Source organism: Sphaeramia orbicularis, chromosome 13 (genome assembly GCF_902148855.1).
Source record: "Sphaeramia orbicularis chromosome 13, fSphaOr1.1, whole genome shotgun sequence".
In the NCBI taxonomy this organism is placed as follows: domain Eukaryota; kingdom Metazoa; phylum Chordata; class Actinopteri; order Kurtiformes; family Apogonidae; genus Sphaeramia; species Sphaeramia orbicularis.
The window spans coordinates 25,652,103-25,673,718 of record NC_043969.1 but is presented as its reverse complement, the minus strand read 5'-3'; the positions used below and the strand labels follow the sequence as shown (position 1 = coordinate 25,673,718).

General features: G+C 38.2%; 2 protein-coding genes across 2 annotated transcripts in view; one reads left to right on the top strand and one right to left on the bottom strand.

Moving 5' to 3' along the window:
- Positions 1–2,644: 2,644 nt before the first annotated feature.
- On the bottom strand, positions 2,645–7,644 carry drc12 (dynein regulatory complex subunit 12 homolog). Its single transcript, XM_030151333.1, is given in 5 exon segments — positions 2,645–2,773; positions 4,466–4,596; positions 5,683–5,775; positions 6,010–6,129; positions 7,491–7,644. Coding segments are annotated over 5 exon segments (627 nt in total).
- A 963-nt stretch (positions 7,645–8,607) lies between these two features.
- The window catches only part of cbl (Cbl proto-oncogene, E3 ubiquitin protein ligase), a 41,911-nt gene continuing 28,902 nt past the window's right edge, over positions 8,608–21,616 (top strand). Inside the window, exons 1-2 of the mRNA XM_030151802.1 lie at positions 8,608–8,754; positions 14,678–14,925. Of these exons, the coding sequence (XP_030007662.1) occupies positions 8,608–8,754; positions 14,678–14,925 (395 nt within the window). The remainder of the gene's footprint in view (positions 8,755–14,677; positions 14,926–21,616) is intronic.

Below are 21,616 nucleotides of genomic sequence, written 5' to 3'. Positions count from 1 at the left end.
ATATATTTTTTTGCATTTATCTGAGGTCATCCTTAGGTACATCCTGGGGGAATATATGTCTAAATTTCTCTTTTATTATTGGGTCTAAAAAGCTGGCAAAGTGCCAGATACCAAAATGAGTCCAGTTTCATTGCACCCATATACTACATGTCACTCTCTCTGTCAAACATGCTATAAGAATATGATAAATACACTGCTACAAATATACACTATATATTCACACAAGTCCATGTATTGGTGTAGTCCTGAAATACTTTAATATCTTTGGGTAAAAGAAAACAAACTTTGTATTTTCACACACATGAAAAACTTAACACACTACAACACTAATAAGTTCAGGCCACTAGTACCTGACCATAAACAGTCATTTGCTACATCTAGTGGGCATTACACAACATTACAGACACTACATGACAAACTACTTGATATATGCATACACTGCAGAATACAGATTTTTGTAAAGTAGGTGTATAATATATGACAGCACTATTCATCAGTGTTTACGGCATACTAAATTCTAACTTGCAAATTGATGTTGTTGTGGATGACACTCCTAATTTACCCAAACATGGATGAAGCAGTTGCTTCAGATAGATGTGTGTTCTGAAGTGTGGAGTAGTAAAATAAATCACTGAGAGGAGTTTTATGTACAGATCTGACAAAAAAAGAAAGAAAAAAAAAAATTAAGAAAGCACTCCAAATTTCCAGACTTAAACCCCACTGAAAACCTCTGGAATGTGATCAAAAAGACGATGATCACAAGCTGTCAAACAAAGTTGAGCTCTTTGCATTTTTGTGCAAGGAGTGGCATAAAGCACAGAAGAACAATGTAAAAATTGAGTGAAGAGCACGCCAAGACACATGGAAATCAGAGATATTCCACCAAAAATTGATTGATTATTGAACTTTTCCTAAGTTAAAAAAATATATATATAGTGTTATTTTAAAAATTAATATTAACTTCTTTTTTTGCATTCTTGAGTTCTGGAAATACTGTAGTTGTCTGAACATCAATGCTCTAAATGACAATGTTTTATTTTAAATGTGGGAAAAATTCACCTACTTGTAACTATTAACCCATAAAGACCCAAACATCCACTGGAAACTAAAACCATTTACTGATATAAAATGTTTAATATCTGTTGATCCACTAATCCTATCAATCCATGTAAATAATCAGTGTAAAATACAGTTTGTCGTCTTTTCATGGTCATCAGATATGACCCATTTGGACGTTCAGAGGCTCCGTAGTGAATGTGGAAACACGGTCATCTTCTACAACATTAACTCACATGTAAAACCAGTGGAGTTTGATCAGTGACAGTGGATGGAGACACTGTGTTTATGTTCAGTTAATGATAGATTTGACTGAAAAAGTCACTTTTTTGCCACCACCTTGCCCCTCAGTACCTCAGGAACCTTCTCAACATAAACATTCCCACCCGCAGTCTCAGGTCATCTTCATCTGTCCAACTCACCCTCCCACCTGCCCGCTTGACTACCATGGGGTCCAGAGCTGTCAGCCACTCCGCCCCCCGCCTCTGGAATGCCCTCCCAGAACACATAAAAAACTGTGATTCTATTACCACGTTTAAATCCCATCTTAAGACTTATTTATTCAGACAGGCCTACTCTATTCCATAATTTCACTTTTATCTACTGCCATTTTATGTACCTATGTGTTTTATACAGGGTGGGGAAGCAAAATTTACAATGAATATTTAGTTGTTTTTTCTCAGCAGGCACTTCGTCAATTGTTTTGAAACCAAACATATATTGATGTCATAATCATACCTAACACTATTATCCATACCTTTTCAGAAACTTTTGCCCATATGAGTAATCAGGAAAGCAAACATCAAAGAGTGTGTGATTTGCTGAATGCACTCGTCACACCAAAGGAGATTTCAAAAATAGTTGGAGTGTCCATAAAGACTGTTTATAATGTAAAGAAGAGAATGACTATGAGCAAAATTATTACGAGAAAGTCTGGAAGATACTATTAAAGAAGAATGGGAGAAGCTGTCACCCGAATATTTGAGGAACACTTGCACAAGTTTCAGGAAGCATGTGAAGGCAGTTATTGAGAAAGAAGGACACATAGAATAAAAACATTTTCTATTATGTAAATTTTCTTGTGGCAAATAAATTCTCATGACTTTCAATAAACTAACTGGTCATACACTGTCTTTCAATCCCTGCCTCAAAATATTGTAAATTTTGTTTCCCCACCCTGTATATGTAATTTTAATTGTGTTTTATTTATTTTTAACAACTTTGTGCGGTGACCTTGAGTGTCCTGAAAGGCACCAATAAATAAAATGTATTATTTTTTTTTTTTTTTTTTTTTTTTTTTTTTTTTAGTTTTCTGTTTTTGATATAATGACCCTCAACTTTAATCTCAGCTATAATGAACATCTACATGATCAGAAAATTAAATATAGGAAAATAACAGATTTTCACCAGAAAAATGCAAAACACAGAGTAATATTGGAATAAATTTGTTAAGAAAGGTTAAAAATGGCGAAAAATTCATGTGCGAACTGCCACAAAAGTAGCACTGGGTCTTTATAGGTTAAAGTCATTTGTCTTAAGGCCACACATAGAGTTTTGTATAAAAGTCTTCTCTAGTTACTTCTTTTGCTTAAACTTCCTCAGCTTTCAGGCCAAATTCCGCAAGCGTCTCCTTGTAATCCTGTAGATAGGTTGTGTTCTTGTCCTTCCATCGGTGTTAAGCGTCAGACACCTGGGAAGTCAGACCATCCAGAGTATCCTAAAGAAGAACTGAGTGGAAAGGAGACTATAAAGGCAAGCTCAAAACTTCTCTCTGATCACTGTGGTGTCTAACACGATACCCCTCCCACTTTAAACACCTTTAAGTGTGAATGGAAGGGAGCTGGTGGAAAAGAGGTATAATTAGTGCCAGAGTCGGCAAGACTGAAATGGTGGTAACTGTATATTAAAGGTAGTCGTATAATGACAGGCAGAGGTGTCAACAATAGCTTTAGGCTTGACTACTTATATTTCATACCCCCACACTACAGATTTGCATATACTGACTATGCTTAGCAAGCTCGGCAGCATCTAAAAAGGTCAGCGCTGACCTCATTACTCACATACAACACTTTAATAGAAAATTTGGCTCTTTTACAACCTGAATCTTATTGTTCTGATTTGAAGCAATTTACTGTACATGCTACATACTGTTCTACATCATTATTGCTACAAATTAAAGCTAACTAACTAATTAATCTCAGCCATTAATCACATACAAATTGTTCATACAATGGCTTTGACACGATCCTTTTCAGTTGGTCTTAACTCCCTGGTGTCTCCACAAGGGCACTTAACAAGTACGAGAACTGCTCTTTCTACCCTTTATTTTTAAGTAAATTAAGACAAAATTAAATCATTTATGATAAAAAAAAAAAAAAGAAATAAAGACTGGATTAATTAGCTGAGCACATACAGTGGGCGTCCAAAATAAAGTCACACATACATTACATTGTTGATTATGGGTTGCATCTCTCGTTGCACCAGTGTCATTTCAAATGTCACATTTACTTTCATCCAGAGTTGCATAAATATTCGATCTTGAATAAACGATGGGAGAGTCAGACCACTGTGTAAAGTCTTCACTATCACATTCCAAAGATTCAGGTTCAGGTGTGGACTCTGTGGTGGCTAATCCATGTGTCAAAATAATGTCTCATTCTTCCTGAACCAGTCTTTCACAATTTCAGCGATCAATCCTGATGCATTGATGTTCGGACCTGGTCATCAGTATATTCAGGTTTAACTGACCTCATATTATGGACACATAAAGTTGATGAACCTAGACCTGACCCTAGATCATAACACAGACCCCACAGCCTAGTACAGGGAGCACTAGGCATGATGAGTAATCACTTCTACCCCTGATGGAACAGGGTCAGTCTAGACTCATCAGACCATGTGACCTTTTCCAGTCTTTATGCTCTGTAAAATGAGGCCAGAGAAGCTACTGACTGTATCAGCAGTTAGGGTTAAATAACTTGACTTAACCTCCTGACATCCAGCAATGTATTTTGTGTCCTCTGTAGGGGACAAGAGTTTCAAACCTTCACTAAAAAAAACAAAAAAACAAAAAACGAATGTTGTCCACTGCAAAGGTCATTCCATAAAAAAGTTAAAAATACGTCTGAAAAAACTGTTGTATCATGCTTTTTCCAGTCATGACAAATATTTACTGTAAAAAAGCCAAAACTTTTACTTTTCTGGGTCTCGGGAGGTTAAATATGGTCACAATAAAGATCTTACCTATTTGCTGCGTTAAATCCAGGTGGTGACTTTTTTTTGGCAAGACAGTGTACCTCAGAAGGTACGTGCAGGTAACATGCAGGACACTACTTGTTGAATATATCTGCATCTTCAGAGGTTTTATAACATAGGGTTACATGAGTGTCTGGGTTTGTGCTGAACTCACATGTAGGATCTTCTCATAGCTTAACTCCATGTTCTCCAGTTCATGTTGAAGATCTGCTATAGTGACGTCTTTCTTCTTTCCCACCTGCTCACGCTCTCTCTTCTCTTTTGCCAGCTCATCCTGACACAGCACTAAAAGGACAAATGCAAAAAGCAAAACATTCATTTTTCTATGGCACTCCTGTGACTATTTATCAACCCATAAACACCCAAACATCCACTGGTGACCAAAAGCATTTATTGATCTAAAATGTTTAGTACCTGTTGATCTAATAATTCTATCATTATATGTAAATAATTAGTGTAAAATCCAGTTTGTCATCTTTTCATGGTCATCAGATATGACCCATGTGGACGTTCAGAGGCTCTGTAGTGAACATGGAAACACCGTCATCTTCTACAACATTGATTCACCAGTAAAACCCATGGAGTTTGACAAATGACAATGGATGGACACACTGGTTACCCCGCCCCCTGAGGGGAAGGCAAGGGGTATTGTTTTTGGTTCAGTTTGTTTGTTAACACTCTAGCAGCAAAATTATTGGTTAATACCAAATTGGGTTTATAGATTGCCAGTGACCAAGAATAGATGTCATTACATTTTGGGAAAAATAGGTCAAAGTTTAAATATTTTTTTTATAAATTATTTTAAAATCTTTTTTTTTTTCCACATTTCCTTATAATAGGTGAAATTTCACATGTCTGTAGCAGCAAAAGGTTGAATTCATACCAAATAGACTTTATAGATTGCCAGTGACCTAGAATGGATCTCATTACATTTTGGGAACAGTAGGTCAAAGTTCAATTTTTATTTATTTTTTTTAACGAATTTTTAAAATCTTCCCATTTACTTATAATGGGCAAAATATGTGCGAGGGGTGGGGTTTGTTGTGCCTGGAACCACTTGTTATATGTTCAGTTATTGATATCTTTGCTGAAAAAGTCACTTTTTCTCCAGTTTTCTTTGCTTTGATATAACAAGTTTTGAATTTACTCTGAGTTTTCATTAGCATTTAAATTAAATATAGGAAATTGAATATAGGAAAATACAAGATTTACAGTGAAAAATGTAAAATACAGAGGATAATGTTATAATAAATGGTGATAAAGCACTTAAGAAAGGTTAAGTAGAGAGAAGAATTCATTTGGGAACTGCCACAAGTGTAACACTGTGTGTTGAAGTAAACACGCAGAGTTTACATTTATCTGCATTCATACCAAGTTCCTCCTTTAGCTGGCAGACTTCCTTCTCCAGTCTCTTCACCTCATTGCTCAGCTCTCCCTGCATGGCTTTAAACTGGCGACTGAGCTCTGAAATGACATTTGTGTCAGTGAAGTCAAACTTAGCTTTCATTTCTGATTCACTTTATAAAACTAATGCAGCAATCAGCTTAGGCACCCGGCTAATTAGACTTTTTGTTCCTCAAAAATTAGCCCAACCTTGGCAACCATGCCCCTTGTCCTGACTCCCAGATGGATCCACGCTTTGTCTAAGGTTATTAAAAAGGAGACTAATTGTTGATTCATGCCCTGCCTGCACTGTACCAGAGTTGACGTCCCCGTGGTCTTGTCTCTCGTGCTGCAGCTTCTGCTCTGTGTCTCTCATGCGTCTCCTCAGATCACTTCTGTCAGACTGGACCTTAATTACTGATTCGTTCTTTATGGCTGAGATCACAAAAGCATGCATGTAGAGATGGACACAGCAACAGTGAAAATGGAGTCAAACCTCAGAAAAAAGACACAGCAGCTTATTTCAGTGTCTGCTGTCAACATCTGATTAACTTAACGTTAAACCACTGTTTGGAAAGTACACTCCTATATCCAATAGTCCATACCTGGGGGTGTCAAACTCATTTTTGTTCGGTTCTCAGTGTTCAGTTTTAAAGTGAAAAAAGAAAAATACATGATGAAAATATTTACATCTACAAACTATCCTTTAAAAATGTGAAAAACATTAACAACTATGAACAACCTGAAATTTCTTTTAAAAATTAAGTGCAATTTTAACAATGTTATGTCTCAGCTTATTGTTTATACATGTGCATTACAGCTTACAGATCACACTTGATCTACAAAGGCACAATACTTTTCGTAGCAGGCAGAATATTGTTAAAATCACACTTCTAAACACATTTCGGGCAGTTCCGTTTTGTGAAAGGATCATTTGTAAATGTACAGGGTGGGGAAGCAAAATTTACAATATTTTGAGGCAGGGATTGAAAGACAGTGTATGACCAGTTAGTTTATTGAAAGTCATGAGAATTTATTTGCCACAAGAAAATGTACATAATAGAAAATGTTTTTATTCTATGTGTCCTCCTTCTTTCTCAATAACTGCCTTCACACGCTTCCTGAAACTTGCACAAGTGTTCCTCAAATATTCGGGTGACAACTTCTCCCATTCTTCTTTAATAGTATCTTCCAGACTTTCTCGTAATAATTTTGCTCATAGTCATTCTCTTCTTTCCATTATAAACAGTCTTTATGGACACTCCAACTATTTTTGAAATCTCCTTTGGTGTGACGAGTGCATTCAGCAAATCACACACTCTTTGACATTTGCTTTCCTGATTACTCATATGGGCAAAAGTTTCTGAAAAGGTATAGATAATAGTGTTAGGTATGATTATGACATCAATATATGTTTGGTTTCAAAACAATTGACGTAGTGCCTACTGAGAAAAAACAACTAAATGTTCGTTGTAAATTTTGCTTCCCCACCCTGTAAGTATTTATAATTTCATGTAATTTAACTTTTTTACAATAAAGCAAAGAGAAACATTTGGAGTTGTCATTATTTATAGGTTATTATGATAGTATTTTACTGGTTTGAGCCACTTGAGATCAAATTGGACTGTATGTGGCCCTCAACTAAAATGATTTTGACACCCTTGATTATTTATATTTTCAATGTAATTTTTTGCATTTCACAAATTCATCATGGTAGTATTTTTTCTTTTTCTTTTGGGAGGCATGTTTGTAGCCTTTTCAGCCTTTAGAGTGTGCAGCTACTCCTATAAACGCACATAGGGATGGGTGCTTGTTGCTGGGCACTGGTTGCTGAGTGAGTTGCCATGGCACTAACTGTCCCGCTTAATTGATAGGTGATTGACTATAATAACAGCCAATCACATGGTGACTAGGTCGCTGTTGCCTTTTTAGCTCAGACACGCGGGGCATGTAATTGGATCCGTACTTTAGTGAGACATGTCAAAGCGTCCTTTGTTGTCAGGGGCGACCACGGCCCGCGCGGGGAGAATCCAGGCTGCATTCAGCATCCCCTCAACGTTTTATGAATGCTGTGTAGGCTGAGGCGCGCACCCGACTACATTCATGACTCGTGAACGCGCAGAGGGAAGGCGTGGAGTTTGTTTTTTTTTGGGGAGGGGGTGAACGGAAGGGGACGTACAGGAAAGGCAAGGGCCGCACATACACGTCACAGGGGAAACAGAAAAATGCTCGGCAATGTTTAATTCCCAGTATTATTTATTCACCTGTATTTCTGTGTATTTTCGTGAACCTTTCGCAGTTTTATCTGTAACTTCCTCTCCCCGGCCGTCGGGGTGTATTGTGTGTCGTCAGCCCCACAGCCTGCAGAGGACTGACACTGTCACACACAAACTGAACTTCCCGTCAAGACACAGCACAGGCGAAAAGAGCTGCTGACAAAAGGGGAACGACATCGAGACTTGTCAAAAGAAGAGGACACACTCCAGTCTACGAGGCTCCAAGGCAAAGACACGGTGCCATTGTCCTCCAGCTGAGGACGAGCACAGACGGCTCTGGTGCTCTGCTAATTAGCCTGCGTGGGTCCGTGTGGAGCCACAGGAGCAGCTAGCCGCAGCGGACAGCAGCTTTCACGGGCTGGGAGAGACTGAGGGGCTTGTTTTAGCTACAGCCCGGACATTTATCCACCAAACTGATGCTAGGTTTACTCATGGGAGGCTTTATCCGATAGTCATCCCTCCCTCCCTTTACCCCCCGCCGGACCCTGGCTCGGATACGCCACTCGGGCGCTGTCCTCACCGGGGGGTGCCGATCACCATCGGCCGGTCCAGCTAACCACAGGAGGCGGTTCGGTCCTCTGACCCCTGCCCTGCCTCGCCTCGCTGTCGCTCTGGCCAGCCCTAGCCGAGCCCGAACATGGCAGGGAACCTGAAGAAAGGCGGGGGGCTCATCGGAATGATGAAGGATGCCTTCCAGCCACACCATCACCACCTCCACTCCCATCACCAGCCTGGGGCCGTGGACAAAAAGACAGTGGAAAAATGCTGGAAACTGATGGACAAGGTTCGTAATGAACAATGTTGACTGTCTGTTAACGTTAGCTAGCTCGTTGGAAACCTTAAGCGACTGTTAGCTAGCTGCAGCTAACTAACGTTAAGCTAGCTAATCTGCGCCTGCTGCAGACCTGGCGTTGCTAACGCTAGCTTGTCAGCTGGTTGAAGATAAGGATAGCTAACTGTAGTTAATTAGCTAACCCAATGTGTTTCATTTTGAATGTAACAGACTATGCTACTATAAACTACATTTACAGGCTGCGTCTTATTAACCAGCCGCACATAAAGTTAGCTAAGGGACATAGGAATGTTTTGTATATTACATCTGTTAGCTAATGCTGCTCCACTTTTTGCGAACTACTTGGCATACAGTGATGAATCTAGCTTTTTGACGATGTTTAAAAACTAAACTGGGTTTTTACATTAACTGTCAGAAATCCAGCAAAGTGATCATACAAAACGTGCCACTGATGGGATAAATTTAACAAACTTATGGCAGTGGTGTGATGTTACAGACGCTGCTAGCCAAGAAACGGTCTCTCCTGTGTGTTGTTGCTGAAATGACTACAGTGAGCTGTCAGAGGGTTGCCCCGTTGTAACTGAAACAAAGCACCAAGAAAAAAGGGGGGAAATGAATAAATGTGTCCATTTAACTAGGCCAATTATTCTTTTTTTCACAGGGGAGACTCATTTCACAGTTTCACTTCGCGGAAAAAGTCTGTAGCTGTTTGACCCCCAGTTTCCTGTGAGATTCACACTACAATATTCGAATGAATAGGAAGACAAGACACTCTTTTGTGTCTCCTCTTCCTCTTTGAGGACTTAGTTTACAGCGCTGATGTTAAGAGACCAAGTTCTTTTACAAAGCTATTATTAAGATCCACATTCCAGTAGATTTGGTTCATTTGCATCTGTGGTAGACTCTCTGTCTAGGCTGTTCTCCACGTTTGATGAGGTGCTGTAAGATAAGGAAGAAAACAGAAGTCACACTGCATTCTCATGTTTTCTCGCTGAATGTGCTGTACTTTTACTGAAAGTTTGTCTAATTGGACATTCATTAGTGAGGAGTACATACAAAATTATTGAACTACAAACTTTAAACCAGTGGGACACCTGGACAGTCTGGTTAGCTTTTACAGCTTACAGTATGGAAATAATTGACAGTATTCATCTTAGCCAGTGAAACAGTGAAGGGGCAGCACCAATAAGTTGAAAAATTGTGTATCTTACCTTTTGAAGAGTAATGGTATTTTTGCTTCACCACATTGTTCAAAATAGCTGCGGAAATAATCTTCAGTTTTGCCTAAAGGAAAACCACAACCCAACATGTGCAATAGCAGTACTGCACTGTGATAATTATTTTTCTCTGAAAAACATTTCCTGCATAGGACAAAGTTAAATATTAAGCATAAGACAATCTTTCTTCTTAACCCAGTCTTACATTATTAACATTTTCCAAATCACTTTGTTGTGCATCGTCATGTTCAGATTTTATTTACCTGATATACTGAGTCTTGCCACTGAATTGAAGTTGAAGTAAAACTTTCTAATATGAAGTTTTGTCAGTAGAAATGAAACATGACTTAAATGCTACTTTCAAAGTGATCCCATGCTGCTATAAAATTTTTCAGGTTCATAAATAGATACACCAATTGCACAATGTGTATTGTCATCCGACTTACTGGTATAAGTATTATCTATATTGTGCAATTTTGGATCATACGAAATGTTTTAGCAAAATTCAGGAAGAGAACTCTGTTTTTTCTTGCAAGAACACAGAAGCAATTAAAATTGACCATTTCTACCATGGTCATCCTTGGCAGAAATTCTTGAACCTTTAAATGAATGAAGTTGATGTTTTGTTTAAAAAAAATGCTTTAGGAATGCTGCCGAAACAGCCAAGAGATCCTTAAGGTTAAAACAATGAGTGGAATGAGGTTTAGCTTGGAGGTGGTCAGCATTTTATGTAAAAACTGTAACTTTGATGGGTGTGTGCATATGACAGTACTCAGTCGTTGGAGCTTTTAAAGTGCACGTCAGTGTGTCTTTAAGTGGTTACTAGGTAATATTCGTCATGTAAACTTGGCAATGATCTTATCTTGTCCCAGACATACTAGTGTAGACCATCTGGAAGCCTTGAAAAGAGTTAATAGGGACCATTAGTGGCAATCCTACAGAAAGAATACCAACATTTGGAGTTAGAAAATATAAAATACATTGAACATACATATATCAAAATATGGGGACTATTCTTGTGGTATCATTTGTTTAATGTAATTATAAATAATACAGATAATAATGATGACCTTTATCTTTGGCCTCTCAGTTGTGCTTTGTTTGATATAATGACTTTTGTAGTTTTATCTGGTCAGGCTTTTTGATCTAAGAGTAAATATTAAATATGCTATTATCATGGTTTTATTTTTAAAATTTAATTGCATTGCTTTATCCACTGTTGTGTTCCTTGAACATGCATATAAGGTGTCACTTTAATTGGTAATCAAAGACTTTGTCTTAAGGCTAATTGATGTGGATAATATCCACATAATTTAACCTGTGATACAGCAGAACTGGAGCAGTAGCACGTCACTGCTGAAACTCCATTGAATGCACATTTCTCATGTAATGAAATCATTACTGCTTAAAATATCCTACAGGTTAAATGTGACCCCATTCTTTTTGAAATACATTTGATACAGTGATAATGGATTTACTAGTCTAGGATCTGTGGCTCATTTAGCACGATAACATTATACTGTAGATGTATGAGCCATGGTTTATCTGGGCTCTGTTTTGATTAAATGTCATTTTATGACTGGTCGCTAAAACTTAAAAGAGAATCGAGTACTGTTAGTGATAATAGGAAAAGCTAAACACATGTAGATGGGTAATGATCAACTGGTAAATGACTCTAATCTTATTTCAGTCATAAATGACACTGAAAACCTGCTCATTTGTGTCCCATACATACAAACCATTTACTGCAAAAATGGAAGATCAAGGAAACTAAACCAACATTCTTTTAATGTCATTTCTGCCATGTTTCTTTCTCACACTCATATGATTAATTGGCAATAATTTGGCCTTCTCTAAAAACTGAGCCATGTCCTGTTGTTGACATGCAATTGTTTTGTTCACCATTGCAGTTGATAGGGCACCTCCTGTATCCGTGTGGGTTCATACCAGGACATGAGAGCTAAGTCATTTTGATTCCAAAGTCTCTGCAAGTTAGTGAGACTGTAATCCAGTGGTTAAATATGACAACCATGTCCAAACAGAGGACAGTGATAGTGAGTTGTAGGCCATCTGCCAATGTCTTTGTAATGGTCAACGAAGGGACTTAGGTTCAGTACAGTAGGATGAGCGAGAAAAAGTTGAACATTAAGAATGATGAAACATACACTGATACAGCCTGGTGAGCACGTAGTTCATTCATGACTGTTATCCCTTGGTCTCATTGTTATTTCATTCTTAATTTATAACAAAATGCTTAGCGCTGTTAGTCATAGGATGTTAGTCAGGCATCTTTTTGAGTTGCTGCATTTATATAGAGATGGTCTTTTTGAGGTTTTGTGTTTCTGCTTGAGTTGTTATCTGATGTGTTTCTGCAGTGCAGTTGTGGCTTATTTCAGTCTTCAGCTGTTCAAATTTGCAAAGCTACCATGTTCAAATGTTGGGTTAAGAGAATTTGTGTTTTTAAGGCAGAAGTGGTATGCAGATTGAAATGAGGAAGTGTAAACACTAACAGCTTCTCTAAACATGAAGAAAATGGAGAATCAGGCTGTTGTGACCTATGGTTATTGACAAGGTAGTTTCATAATAAGGAGCAAACAAGCAAACATCCTACTGCCAGCATTCATACACAAAGTGTATAAACAGGCGTCTGCTTCGTAAATAAATGAGAAACTGACTCACAAACTGAACAGACACTTGATGAGAGTGATTGCAGGTTTGCCTGGTCTTTTGTGCTGCTACAAGAGGAAATGGTGTAGCGGTTGTGAAATAACTTGATACCATTAAGGAGATTTTAAATGATGTACTGTCCCTTTACATGATGTGAAAGCTTGCTGTGCAATGAAAGTTGAGTTCTAAACTTGATTGATTGATAAGGTTTTTAAGCGCTTATTTTCTCCTCCCCAACTCTTTGACACTATCCATTCATTATTCTTCCCGTCTTAACGCCAGTAGTAATATTATTCTTTAAAGGTGCGGGAGACTTTCCTGACAGCAGCAGCTGGAACAGACACGATGCAGAAACGGCAGGAGCTCCCTTCCCTCTATGCATATCCCTCCAGCTGTTTCCACGTTTCAGCCGTTTCTGCGTCGTGTTTGTTTCATTCATATAATATATGGTTGCACTGCTGCTGTCAGGCGGCTGCATGAACCTCCCTTTCCCACAATGCACGTCGCAACAAAATTCTGAAGATGCCCGAGTTACCTCCCGGCTCTGTTTGTAAACACATGGTTTGTTTATGGTGGATGGCACTTTGAAATTGTTCATTGTAATGGAAGAGATTCAGATGAGTAATCACAGAAAGACTTACAGATTCATGATACTTAAGTTATGACTGAGGTTTAAGAGATTTGATGAAAAATTGGTCACAAAAGTCTCCTGCACCTTTAATGATGAGTGCTTTAATGTGTGAAGAAGCTAAGCTATATAATAAAACACTGAAACACTGTGCCAAGTTTTTCAAAAAAAAAAAAAAAAAAAAAGGAGTTTTCCTGACTCTATGAAGATCTTTCCAAAACCTCTTTTGTTTTGCTCAGGGTTGGGTATCCGTCTGAAACTTTCAATAATAGTGTTATCAGTTATGGGTTCATGAATGAAAATTTAACACAGAATTTTCCTTTGTGAAATGTAAAAAAGAAAATTATATTACACACTACTGTACAAATGTGTGTTTTTCAGCTCTTCTTCATTTTTATGCCTTCACTGTAGTTTTATAGTATAAAGGTTAACCGGTTTATCTCAGCTTTAAGTTGTCTGTTAACTTAATAACTTTCAGAATGTACACTGCCTGACCAAAAAAAAAATGTCCCCACCTGGATTTAACTGAACAAAAATGTAAGTGCTTACTGTTGGATAATTACCACATTGATTCATGTTTTCAGCTGTTATTTAACTCTATCTGATGTAACAAATATCGTCTCATTCCTTAAACAGCCTTGAGTTTGCTAGAGAGCATAAAGATTGGACAATGCAAGGATTCATCGGGTTCATCTGGTTTGTGGTTCAGGGAGAATGAGATGTCATTTTCACACATGCATCAGCCAACATACACTCCAGACCATAACCACATAGAGAATCTTTGGGATGTGCCGGAGAATACTTTACGCAGTGGTTAAACTCTCCCATCATCAATACAAGATCTTAACAAAAAATGATTCCAAGTCTTGGTGGAAATGAGCATTGAGGCATTTATGCTGTGGCATTACATAACTGATGCCACAGTGAATGCATCCTGTGATCAAAGCTAAAGGCAATCCAGTCTAATATTGTGCGTTGGGGCTTATGTTTTGGTTAGGCGCTGCATAATCACAGTGTGTGCATATGTACACAGACAAAATAAACCGTGATGGCTTCACAAGTCACTGGTCTAATTGTTTCCAAAGTAAATTTATCAAATTAATCAATTTTTTTTTTTATATAGAGCATCACATCATAACAAACGTTATCTCATGACACTTTATATTTAGAGCTTGTCTAAACCAGACTCTTTATTGAGCATCTTTATAGGCATTTATTGAGCTTTGTTATCATATGGCAACACTTTTTGGTACTCAGTGATACCAAGTACTTTGGTCCGTGCCATGTATTGAAATTTGATATTACGCCCTTGTTTTGCTGTTTTTTTATGTACTTGTAGGGATGTACCCACTGTTTGTCTTGAACTGTCTCTCATCTTCCCCCTCACATCCTTTTTGTGCAGGTGGTGCGTCTGTGCCAAAACCCCAAATTGGCCCTGAAGAACAGCCCTCCTTACATCCTAGATCTGCTGCCAGACACCTACCAGCACCTGCGCACCATTTTGTCACGGTATGAGGGCAAAATGGAGACTCTGGGTGACAACGAGTACTTCCGGGTTTTCATGGAGAACCTAACAAAAAAGACCAAGCAGACGATCAGTTTGTTCAAGGAGGGCAAGGAGAGGATGTACGAGGAGAACTCACAGCCCAGGTGAGAAAAGATCATAAAACATGCCGTGCATTAAAGGTGGAGTAGGTGATTGTTACCCATAACACTTTGTGTCAAATGCACCAAATGCCCCCACCTATATTCCACAAGCTAGTGTTGTGGTGGTCCTCACTGAATAATAGTATGGTGTATGTTCACAGCCCCAGCTCTGTTAATGGGTAAAAACAAATGGATTAGATGTATCCATACAGTACTGTTGGACCCACTCACTCATCAACATGACTGCAGTCCTTGCATTTCACTTTTTAATCTGTGGCATCATTTACTCTTTCTGGGTCCCTTTCTGTTCATTATTCTGTATTCAGTATGCTGCAGTACCATGTCCTTGACTGCTTAAAACACTTCCAGTTGTCATTCTGCCACTTTCCAGGTGATGATAAAGAGCTGTGGAAGTGGATGAAGTTGATAAATAAAGCTACAATACGTAAAAGAAAAGCATGCTAATGTCAGCACGCTAGCAAGCTAACCTTAGTTCCCACTGCATTTGCTAAACCGAATCTCTATGGATTCCCATCATAAAATATGGCTTTTATTAGGTCTTTCACATATTCACATTTAGCGTTTCATTCATCAGCCCTTTATCTGTGCTGTCGAGTTCAGATGAAGGTACGTAAACTGACTATGTTTGTGCACAAAGTGAAGAACTGATGCACTGTTGTAAATGCACCAGAACTCTTACTGCAGGTGAAACAGTGTCCATGGAAAATCACACTAATCACTGTATTGGAGTTAAATACATGAACGTATCCCCTTCTGGATCCTTATTGCTGCCTCACTGAATTAAGAACTTATAGCTAATGAGCAAACAGGATCTACTGTTTTTCACCACTGGACCTGGAGAAGACTTTAACGGCACCACGGCATCAGACTTAACACGCAGATGTCCGTCCATCAGTTTTAATTTGGGGAGCACAGAAATGAGGACTGGTTTCAAAGGTGTATTGACAAAAGATGAACAATTTGAACGTGTCCTCTTTCACTGTTGATGAAAATGTAACACAATGTTCACTAGTGGCTAATTGGCTTAAGCCTTGGTCACATGTACTGTATCACTGTGGGCCAGGTTTCTCCATTGCTAGATGTTTATTTAACGTTTATAACAGTTAGTCTTGTGTTTCAGCGTGGTGGCTTTCTTAGCCATGATGGGAAAGATAGTGACATGTTTCGAAAAGTTAGGTTATTTTTAATTTTGGTTTCACATTATGACTAATAAAAAGGAAGATAAGAATGCTTTTGTGTTTGGCCCATGGTTCAGCTTCATGACAGAGTGTAGAGCTGCTGTAAATGGGTCTTAACTGTCACAGCACCTTAAATTTAGATTTTATCAGTTGGTGTCAGGGTGTTGGTAGTCTATGGATAAGATGTTAAAGATCATCACCAAAGCCAACTGTCTGCCGTCTGTAGTTTTGGTTGTTTGTCTGACTGTTTAGTACAAATTCCACCTGTCTTTGTCTGGAATTACTGACTCTATCTTTAAGGTCAGTGTTACCGTAGAGGAAAAGAGTATGAAAACACCTCTATTCTTAATTGTGTTTTCAGATACTATATGTGAACCAGTGGAGTTTTTTTCCTTCTCCTTTTTAAAGTTAATGAACCCATGCAAAACAGGAAAAATTGAAGTGTGTAGTCTTTGTGATACAGCAATTCATCCTGAATACTTACGATTGCATAAATACAAAGAGAACAACCTATTCCATGCCCTCAGGGCAGTTGCATCTTAAGGTGTATCAAAACAAGAGGAGAGAGGTGTTGTGGTTTGAGCATGTGAGCATCTGTGGTCAAAATGGCGCATAATCTACAGCTGCCTGTCTGCTTGTCACTGTGTTTCTGTGCCTCTATCTCTGCCATCTACTTGAACATCTTCCCTTCATGTAACAGTCACATTATAAAACTTTTCTTTTGTGAAATCTCATAACACCTCTGTGGCAGTTTCAGAAATACAGTACTTTTAGTAAAAATAGTATACGTTTTTCTGTTCATTCATGGAAGCACAAATAAAGAGACAGTTCTCTTTATTTTATTTTTATTTAAAAAAAGTACTTCTCAAGATCTGGAGCTTATTCATCAGCTAAGATGCATTATTTGCTTGCATCAATACAGAGCCCTTTTGGCTACCTGCATGTTCTGGTCAGAGGCCATTAGTCATAGTTGTCTCGGGTCTTATTTGCAGCATGGAAACGTTAATAGTGAGATGGCGTAGTTTTCCCCAGTGTTTCATACAAAATGTGAGTCAGTATTGAGGATTACTTCAATACAGACTTTCTCTTGGGTACTTTACTTATGACAAACAGATTAAGAATTAAGCCTGAGAGTTCTACCCAAAAGATTGTACAATCTTTTGAAGTAGGTTCACAATCCACAACCTGAATCACAAATTTCTCACATCTTACAAAATGGAGACTAGTTACTACAAACTATTTCCCAGAGTTTTCTTTGGTTTCTGGACGGCTTAGGCTGTGTGTGGTGTCTTTTTTTTTTTTTTTTTTTTTGCTGCTGTTATGTGGCTAGAATAAGATCTAAATAAACTCACTTAATGTCAGTGTTAATGCTACAATCCCATAAAGTAGATCTCCATGTAAAATACCATAATTACACTGGTGGGAATGTTTAACAGCTCTGTAATGTATTGATTTGATGGCACATACTATGTGTACGATCCCTTTGAAAAGAAGATTATTTGACAATTAAGGCTGATCTAAATCTTTCATTGTGACCTCGACCTGCCCGATCATAAGGTTGTTCTTTTTTTTAGTAACTTGGAGATACCCTAGTTTTGCCATACCTTGTGTTGCTGTCTTCAGGAAGTTGTGAATTAGGTTACTGAAAACATTGTGTACAGAAATCTTCACTTGAGAAGAACCATTGTTTGCAGATCAAGGACTCAATATTGAGTTAACCCATGTGCATAATGAACTGTTGTTGCATGTTGTTTTCTGCCACTGAACTAAAAGCAACTGGCCTTCATATATAATGGATTGGTAGATCAACACTTGGTTTCTTAGCTTTGTATTTATTGAGATGAAAGAATGTTGCTGTTGTATTAAGACTGAAGAGATGATTCACATCCTGTCTATAGAGCAGTGTGAATAAGTGGTGAAACAGTGAAGCAGCAACTGTACATGTACAATTGAAACATAGTGAGGCAACTTCCACCACTGCCTAGAAAATAAGCTATTGTAAGTTTGGAATCTGTTAGAAAACATGAAACGTCACAGCTTGGAGATTGGTCATAGACGTTTTTGATTAATTATCTAATTTCTAAGTGCTTTCAGACATGAGTAAAATATAATGGATCCCGTCAAAGTTTTTACTAATAGACCGTCTTGTGTGAGAGTTTTCCTCATTTGACTTGATGACTCAGCTGTGGGTGAAATGTGGTCCAGAGGCAGATGTAAGGGACATTATTGCACAGTACAATGATTGCTAAGAAGAGAGGGTCATATTGGTAAATGTTTTGGTTTTACTGATATTTTTCATATATTATTACAGTAAATTTGAGTGAATGTGGCAGTAAATGTGCTATAAATGCAGCAGTAGGTACTTCCTTATTTTCCTTAAAATGCTGACTGTTTAAACCGGAAAGCAATGGTTCTAACTTTGGTTGTTAACATGTTAAACCAACCAGTTGCTTCTTGCTTTTATTAATTTAATATTTTTAATAATGCTGTTTTAGGAGTTTTAGGAAGTCAGACATTCATATACATCCTCATCTTGCTTCTTAGTCTTTCAGTGAGAATGTTTTTTCAGCTACCATGACTGTAATCTTGCAAAAAGAAAAACCCCATAAAGGTGGCCGGAGAGAAGAGGAAGCTACCATCTAAACGGTCCCTGTGTGCACCATGCCCTATTAAAGGTATTTTTAGCATATTAACCATTTCTGTTTCAAAGTAAATTTCATCATCACTTCATTGCACCAAGATGCTGCACAGAAAGAAATTCCTAGTGAGGGCAGAGGAAACGCACACACACAGAGTAGCTAAGCATTACACACAAAGACTGCTATTGTCTGTGTGGAGAAGGCAGTGGCGGTGACACTAACCAATGGGTATCAGCCCACTTAAGAATGCTAAACAGTCAACCAATGACGTTGCTCCAGTGGAGAGACTAGTATGTGGTTAAGCTGCAGCTGAGCTCAGCACATGGCTCAGACCAGAATGCAACTGTAAGGATAAAGATAACTCCTAATCACACTGCCACAACACATAAGCAACAGTTTGATAACATGCTGTTTTTATTGTGTTCCCGGGTGCAGCTTTAATTGAAATATGAACACACTCTTTTATTATGCCTCCACCACTGTGACTTCAATCAGTACCAATACCTGACTGAATTAAACCATGAATTAATAACTTTCTTCAAAACAGAATGAGGGATCGTGCTGTGCCTTGAGGGCAGCGAGTACAGCGTGGGTGGATCTGCTATGTTGTGATGGCGTACAGACTTCTCCGCAATGTCTTCCTGAGAGATTTGAACCCTCTACTTATCCAGTCCCCCACTCTTTTTAGAGCCACACAGAGCATTTAGCATCTAAGTCCAACGTTGTACAATATAAAGTTGTTTTTCCTGCTAAGTTTGGCCCTGACCTCAGTGCCAGCTGAGACGTATTAGTAGGAGATGCTGTAAATGTGTAGGGTGTAGAAAGAGTACAGTTTTAATGCTCTTCATAGAAGAGGATCAGTATGAAAGGAAGTCCTACTACTGTGAGAGAGACTTAATTATCAACACTGACAGCCCATATTCAGCTGGAATCAACACAACACAGTAAGCACTTCCTCCTTGTTTGCTTCACTCACTTCCTCATCTTGTTTTTTTGCACAGAGCTCAGACATTTTCTTCCTTCAGTCTTTATGAAGGAACCCACCCCAGAAAGTATTCAGTAGTAAGCAAAGTTTGTTTTACATTCTCAAAGTGTGGCAGATTTTTCTTTCTGTATTCAACCCCCTAGAAAATAAGCCTTTATTAAGGTTTTTAAGCTACAAATGAATTTCTGGCCTTTTTACCAGTAGAAAAATTAGTCCAACAAAGAATCTAACTTCTGCACTAAAGTATGGTTTGATAATGAAGAAATTTTGTCTGTGTTGAAAAGTTAGAGCTGTATTTTGACCTTCTCAGATTAAACATAACAGAAATTTGACCATAAACATATGTTAACTATAATACATTGCTGTCTGTGAGCAGAGAAATAAAGAAGTTGGGTTGGTCAGAGTCTCTACAGATATGACCATTAACCTTTAACCCCCCTCTCTATGGGTCTGTCCGGATACTACTTTGACCTCTTGTCTGTTTGATAGTCTTCCTGGACTTCACCACCACAGTGCATGTTAACAAAAAAAAACATCATCCATCAGTCCAACTGGTCACATTGAGTGTTGGGCTTAAGAGTTGAAGGCTGATGAAACTGCAACACGTAGCATGCTGTACTGCATAAAGTGTTGACCTAGAGCCTAAAAATATGACTTGGCTATTGTCTGCAGTCTGCATTTATGCCCCTTGTGGTTTAATTTTGTCAGTCAAAGGGCTGTTAGCTCAGTTTGAAAGTGCTCCACAGTGGAATCAGTTGAAATCAACATTTTCACATCCTTATTTTGCCCCGTGGTTGTTTGAAATTTGTACACGAGTGGGTTTTTTGTGATGTTGATTGATTTGGTTATGAAGCAAATGATAATTACTTTTTGAAGGTGTCAGTCTTCAACAGAAAATTTCCAAATGACTGCACTTTAGGTTTATTTCTTCTTTTTCTTCTTCTCGATAGCTCTATAGCTTTATTTTAGAGGAAAAGGGTCAACCAGTCGATAACAAGAATATAAGTTGCAGAGGGTTTGTACTTGTGGTCAAGTTAAATGACAGTCTCGCACCATGTTGTACACTGTAAACATCATGGATTAACAACTCGCATCTTTTCACGCTACCCTGCTCTGACACCCTCTATCACTTTTCCTTATCCCCCGCTTCCTTCACTGATGGCTTATTACTCTGATCCTTTACACAATAGAAAAATGCATTCCAGACGTGTTTCAGTGAAGTTATTACAATAGTCTGCAGGAATAACTTCCTTATGCTTTTAGTCATTCACCCTTCACCGCAGCTTCTGCACTTGAGCGCGGCCAGTACAGTTTATCTGAAGGCTGGCAGTGATGGATCAGTTTGTTGGCAGGAATCTGTTGACCTTTTTTACTTTAAATTACTTTGTGGAGAAACTACTTGCTTGTTTATTGGTCCAAAAATAAACCAAAGAAATACATTAAATGTTACAAATGCTTTCAAGATCTTATGGTTTGTTGATATGTTATTTTTATTTTAATGTATTATTTTTAGGGCTGTCAAAATTAATGTGTTAACGCAGATTAATCCTTCATGATTAATCTGATTTAAAAAATGTTAATGCAGTTAACCCATCTGCAGCACAGAATGACTGAACATTTCTGGCAACACATTTTGGGCAGTTTTTCAGAGTTAGTAGAGTTAGTAGTTAGTAGAGTTACCGTCACACATGAGCAAATGGGCAGTTGATCTGGTAGTGATGGGCAGCAGAACTAACCAATAAAGATGGAAGATGCTAAACAGCATGTTGGCTGTCTGGATGGAAATGTGAGTACAAAAAAACCCAAGATGGAACAGGTGTTTCAAGTTGTTTTGTTGAAACTGTTGAAGTTGTTTAATAAACATTTTAAGT